We start from the raw sequence: 6,744 nt of genomic DNA on the forward strand, positions 1-6,744 counted from the left end.
ATGGCGGCGGCAGGGCCGTTGCGGGCGGGCTGTTCCACGCTGCTGCTGCTGCTGCTGGGGTGCCTCCTGCCCAGCGCGGGCCGTGATGGGACTGCGGGGCTTCCCCGCTACCAGGTGACGGTGCCTCGGCGGCTGGCGCCTCCTGGGGGCCGGGAGGCCGAGGGGCGGGTGTCCTACCAGCTGCAGGTGGGTGGGAGACTTCTGGTTGCTCACCTGCAGCAGAAGGGCCTGTTCCTGGCCGGCCACCTCCCTGTGTTCACCTACGAGCAGGGTGAGCTGGTGAGGAGCCAGCCCTTCATCCCAAGCCACTGCTACTACGAGGGCTACGTGGAGGGTGCCCCAGAGTCACTGGTGGTGCTGAGCACCTGCTCTGGGGGACTGCGGGGACTGCTGCACATCGAGGGGACGAGCTACGGGATCGAGCCCATCAAGGCCTCCTCCACCTGCCAGCACCTCCTCTATCGGATGGGGGACGTGAAGGGCACACCTGCCTCATGTGGGGTGACCACTGAGGAGCTGCAACACCAAGGAACCAAGATCCACGTCACCGGGCCCGCTGTGGCTGCCGGACGTCACAGATGGACACATGCCACATATATTGAGTTCTGTGTGGTGGTGGAGAAAGAGCAGTTCATCCTTTTTAGAAGGAATGAAAGCCTCCTGACCAGCCAGGTCCTCGAAGTGATCAATATGGTGGACTCGTTTTATCGTGCTTTGGGGGCTCATGTCATCTTGGTTGGACTAGAGATCTGGACAGAAAACAACCTCATCACATTACCCGATACTATAGGCAATGCCCTTCCTGAATTTAACCGCTGGAGGAATGATGTGCTCTATCGTCGCCTGCAGCATGATGCTGGACAGCTATTTATGGCTAAAATATACAGAGGGCGTGCTGGGCGGGCATATGTAGGAGGCATCTGCCTTGTGACGGATGCAGCATCCATTGTCACATGGCGTTTTGCTTCTGTGCCATTTTTTTCAGTCACTGTTGCACATGAGTTGGGTCATAATCTTGGCATGTATCATGACTATGATAAATGTCTTTGTAACAGAACTGTTGGCTGCATCATGGCTGCTGTGCATGTAACTACTGATCAGTTCAGTGACTGCAGTCGTGAAGTATATTTTAATCTCCTCCGTGAAGGCGCTGGATTCTGCCTATATAACATCCCAGCACCCAGCAAAATATTTAGGATGAAGCGCTGTGGTAACAAGGTGGTGGAAGGGGAAGAGGAATGTGACTGTGGCTCAGAACTGGAATGCAAAAAAGACTTGTGTTGTCAGTCCACGTGCAAATTGAAACCAGGTATGGCTTGTGCTTTTGGAAAGTGCTGTAAAAAGTGTCAAATTCTTGCTGAAGGAAAACTATGCAGAGCAGCTGTTGATGAGTGTGACCTTCCTGAGTATTGCAATGGGACTTCAAAGTGGTGCCAAGATAATGTGTATGTACAAGATGGAACTCCATGCAGTGACATGGGCTACTGTTATCGGGGAAGCTGCCATAACCACAAGAAACAGTGTGCAGATATCTTTGGAAGGGGTGCACAAAAAGCTCCTCTAAGTTGCTTCAGTAACCTGAACATTCGAGGTGACCGGTTTGGCAACTGTGGTGGTGGTGAAACTGGAGCAAATTACAAAAAATGTAAAATCAGTGATGTCTTGTGTGGAAGGATTCAGTGTAAAAATGTAGAAAAAATACCTCCTTTGAAGGAACATAGTACTGTCGTACAAACTCCCATAGGTCATATCTGGTGTTGGGGTACAGACCATCATGCTGGGACTGATGTAATTGATACAGGGGCAGTGAAAGATGGCACATTTTGTGGTAATGGAAAAATTTGCCTTAATAGGACATGTGCAAGTGTGCCAAATTTGAATTTCGATTGTGACGCTAAGAAAAAATGCAACAGTAGGGGAGTATGCACCAATACTAAAAATTGCCACTGTAACTATGGGTGGGCCCCTCCAGACTGTAAATTCCCAGGATATGGAGGAAGCATTGACAGTGGACCTGTTCCAGTGTCTAAGCCTATGGTAAGTATATGGAGCAGCAGTCTGGGTAATGTTATCTGGATAGTAATTGGCATCAGTATTGTTCTCCTTGTTTCTCAAATTTTTAGGATACTTACAAAAACTGGATGGATAAAAGTGTTTGGAAGGCTAGATGCCACACAGAGAAAACAAACTGCTGCTGCTTCTGCTGGTGATAGACAGAGCCTCCATAAGAACGGCAGTATTAGTTCAGAAAAGTAAAAGAACCAACATTTTTTCTAGAAAGGCAACAGATGTTTTGCAGGTCAAAGGATCAGAGTTTATCAAAGCAGTTATTGAAAGAATCTGCATCTGAGTCTATGCTGAGGTAGTGATGGCTTGGCACTGCCTGATCCCGAATATAATGTAACAACGTATTATAGTTAAATGTAGCATTTTGGGTGTGAGAGAGAGTCTCCCTTTTTTTTTAAAGAAAAAAAGTAAATAAAAAATTGGTTTTTATTTTTTTAAAATAGGAAAGTAATGGAAAACATTTCGCATTCCTCGGAAAGAGATCTTGTGAGTGATGATATTTCCCCAAATGCCCAGCCATTTAGTCATTGTATAAGTTGATTCTGTAGTAATAGTCTACAATGTAGTGTTTTATAGAGCTATATTGCAGACATATCAGAGCTGCACACAGAAAATGGGCAGTTTCTCTTCCAGCCATCTTCCTAGTTGTATTGTGCACTTAGTGGAGGTTGAGTCATCCTTCATCTTGGAGGTACTGATGTAATTTGGGGCTCTCTGGGATTTTGTAGTGGCCTAGACTCCATTGTAAATCATTAATTCTCCTTGGAAAGTTGTAGAATGTACTGGGGCCTAAAAGAGACAACAGGATTCCTTTAAGAAGGGGGAATAGAGCTGCTGAAAACCAGCCAATGAAGAAAGAAGAGCACCCCTATGAAAAACCAAGCCTGCCTTCTTCCACCCTGCTGCCACTCTATGACATGTGCCCCCAAACTAGCAGCATACCCTTCCTCTGTGCTGGTGATGTGTAACTTCCAGTTGTTGTGAATGATTTTAAATTACAATATTTTCAATAAATAGTTGAAATCAGCTTTTTCTTGTACCCACATTGGTGCATAGACATATTAAAACCAGATTTTAAATGACAAATTACTCAAAAAATTGTATAAGCATTAGGGCTGTTTGTTAAACAATAGAATACCAATTTAAATTTAATAAATATTTGTGGATGTTTTTCTACATTTTCAAATATATTGATTTATGCTACAGCACAGAATACAAAGTATACAGTGCTCACTTTATATTATTTTTATGACAAATATTTTCACTGTAAAAATGATAAACATAAGAAATAGTATTTTTCAGTTCACCTCATACAAGTACTGTAGTGCAATCTCTTTATTGTGGAAGTAAGCTTTCATGAGTTAGTCTCTAAGGTGCCACAAGTACTCCTTTTCTTTTTGCGAATACAGACTAACACGGCTGTTACTCTGAAACCTTTATTGTGGAAGTGTAATTTACAAATGTAGATTTTTGGTTTGTTTGTTACGTAACTGCATGCAAAAACAAAACGAAGTAAAACTTTAGCGCCTACAAGTCCACTCAGTCCTACTTCTTATTCAGACAATTGCTAAGACAAAAAAGTTTGTTTATATTTAGGGGAGATAATGCTGCCGGCTTCTTTTTTACAATGTGACCTGAAATTGAGAACAGGCATTCGCCTGGCACTTTGTAGCTGGCATTGCAAGGTATTTATGTGCTAGACATGCTAAACATTCATATGCCCCTTCATGCTTCAACCACCATCCTGGAAGACACGCTTCCATGCTGATGACGCTCACTAAAAAAAATTCATTAATTAAATTTGTGACTGAACACCTTGGGGGAGAATTGTATGTCTCCTGTTCTGTTTTGCCCACATTCTGCCATATATTTCATGATATAGCAGTCTCGGATGATAACCCAGCACATGTACATTTTAAGAATCCTTTCACAGCAGATTTGACAAAATGCAAAGAAGGTATCAATGTGAGATTTCTAAAAATAGCTACAGCACTCGACCCAACATTTAAGAATCTGAAGTGCCTTCCAAAATCTGAGAGAAACGAGGTGCGGAGCTTGCTTTCAGAAGTCTTAAAAGAGCAACACTCTGATGCGGAAACTACAGAATCCAAACCACCAAAAAAGAAAATCAACTTTCTGCTAGTGGCATCTGACTCAGATGATGAAAATGAACATGCGTTGGTCCGCTCTGCTTTGGATCGTTATCTGGCAGAACCCATCATCAGCATGGACAAACATCCTCTGGAATAGTGGTTGAACCATGAAGGGACATATGAATCTTTAGCACATCTGGCATGTAAATATCTTGTGATGCCAGTTACAACAGTGCCACACGAACGACTGTTCTGACTTTCAGATGACATTGTAAACAAAAAGCGGGCACCATTATCTCCTGCAAATGTAACCAAACTTGTTCGTCTGGCTGAAGTAGGACTGGGTGGACTTGTAGGCTCTAAAGTTTTACATTGTTTTATTTTTGAATGCAGTTTATTTTTTTGTACGAAAGTCTACATTTGTAAATTCAACTTTCATGATAGAGATTGTAGAGATTGCACTACAGTACTTGTATTAGGTGAATTGAAATATACTATTTCTTTTGTTTTTTACAGTGCAAATATTTGTATTAAAACTAAATATAAAGTGTGTGCTGTACACTTTTTATTCTGCGTTGTAACTGAAATCAGTGTATTTGAAAATGTAGAAAACATCCAAAAATATTTAAATAAATGGTATTCTATTGTTTAGCAGTGCAATTAATAACATGATTAATCATGATTAATTTTTTAATCATGTGATTAGTTGCGATTAATATTTTTAATCACTTGACAGCCCTAATATACATATAATACAAAGTTCTGTTACAATGCAGAGAAAAAAGTTTTAGAATGAAATAATTCTTAAAAGTTCTGATAGTTTTTAAAAAACTGAGACTCATACAGTTAAGAAATTGCATCTCTGTTCTTTGTTTCTTCCATGAAGTAAATTTCCTGACACATTTTAAAAAACACTGCTTCTTTTAGGGGACAGTTTTTAAAAGGCAGAGTACAGTTATCCTCTATTGCATCTCATAAAATAGATCTTTACTTATTATTTAAACAAAAGCAAATTTAAAATGCAACAGAAAGCTTTTAACTCAGCTGAATTTTTAAAGGCAAATAGAGGTGTATTTCACATGAGCTTCCATTATAAAGCAAAATTACCACTGGCGTTTGCAAAACATCACACTAAAGACACGGTCTTAACATCACAAACTGTTCTAGTAATTTACTTTAAAATTAGGATCAACAATGTAAAGGTTTATGTGGTGAGTGTGAGATACAGTGTATACCTATTTTTTGTGTGTACATATAAATAAAATACAGTACTGGGAGAGTATGCATTTCAGAAGACTATGCAGTCCTCATGATGGACTATAAAGATATCAACTAAGGGAAATGTTCAACACTGTACTGTTCATGATCTTATCTGGAAGCAAATTTGAAAGACTTTTCTGCAAAGGCATGTTTTGTGATCTTTCAGCAAGTCAACCACATACAGTGGGGATTAAATCATGGAAATGAGAGTGAAGGCCCCCAATATTGCATTCTAATCATTACTTTAAAAATGTCAGCACACTTGTTTGTGCTTTTTGTCCTGATAGCATAAAAATACAAAAAGCATTGTTATTAGCTGTTGTTTTTATTTGTACAGTAATAGAAAAAAAGAGAGAGAGAGAGAAACAGTGAGGTGGCAAAATTTGCAGATGATACAAAACTGCTCCAGATAAAGTCCAAAACAGATTAGGAAGAGTTACAAAGGGCTCTCACAAAACTGGGTGACTGGGCAACAAAATGGCAGATGAAATACAATGTTGATAAATGCAAAGTAATGCACATTGGAAAACATAATCCCAACTGTACATATAAAATGATGGGGTCTATATTACCTGTTACCACTCAAGAAAGAGATCTTGGAGTCATTGTGGATAGTTCTCTGAAAACATCTTCAGGCACTGTGGAGGCAGGCAAATTGCAACAATCCAACACTAGAGAATATGGTTTGGACCAAACACAATGGAGAACTGGATCCAAGCTGTTGTCAGTGAAGCCAATCTCTGACAGTTGTGCAAAAATTGTTACCTGTGGATGTGTCAAAGGGTGCATATAACAACACTGTAGCTGCAGAAATGCCACATTTGCATGCACTGTGGCCTGTAAATACATGGGGTGCGTTGGCACTTGTAGGAACTGTTCAATTATGCTTGTCTAAACAGTGTGCAGGATATATAGTAACTGCTTGTAGTGAATAAAAACTGGAAATTTAATAGTTTTTCAAATTTAACTTAAAGGTTGAACACCAATTTAAAAGTCAAATATCCAAAATTCAGCTTGGTAGGTATTTTTTTCAGATTCAGACCATTGTAATTATGAAAGATAACGTGTTTACCTACTTGTTTACTCAAAAATGTCTTCTACCTCTTATTCTCTAGAAAATGTGCCCAGTCTGCTTGGGAACTAGTGCCCTAACAATTCCTCCGTGGTGTTTACAGCCTTTAAATACTTGTAGATGGTTATGATGGCACCCTGAGTTGTCATTTAGCCATGCTGTACGTATGCAGTTCTTCTAGTTTCTTCTTCTTCTTCTTCTTCTTCATCTAACTCAAACTTTCCAAGGACTAGAGCTGTACAAGGAACTTAG

General features: G+C 40.3%; 1 protein-coding gene across 1 annotated transcript; it reads left to right on the plus strand.

Annotated features, from left to right (window-relative positions):
* LOC141993403 (disintegrin and metalloproteinase domain-containing protein 21-like) lies at positions 1-2,256 on the plus strand. The gene has a single exon (XM_074962942.1). It carries the CDS (start codon positions 1-3, stop codon positions 2,254-2,256), a length of 2,256 nt encoding a protein of 751 aa, XP_074819043.1.
* Positions 2,257-6,744: the final 4,488 nt, after the last annotated feature.

Source organism: Natator depressus, chromosome 9, assembly GCF_965152275.1.
Source record: "Natator depressus isolate rNatDep1 chromosome 9, rNatDep2.hap1, whole genome shotgun sequence".
In the NCBI taxonomy this organism is placed as follows: domain Eukaryota; kingdom Metazoa; phylum Chordata; order Testudines; family Cheloniidae; genus Natator; species Natator depressus.

Coding starts and splice junctions, on each gene's coding strand:
- LOC141993403 (XM_074962942.1), top strand. CDS start 1: ATGGCGGCGGCAGGGCCGTTGCGGGCGGGCTGTTCCACGCTGCTGCTG.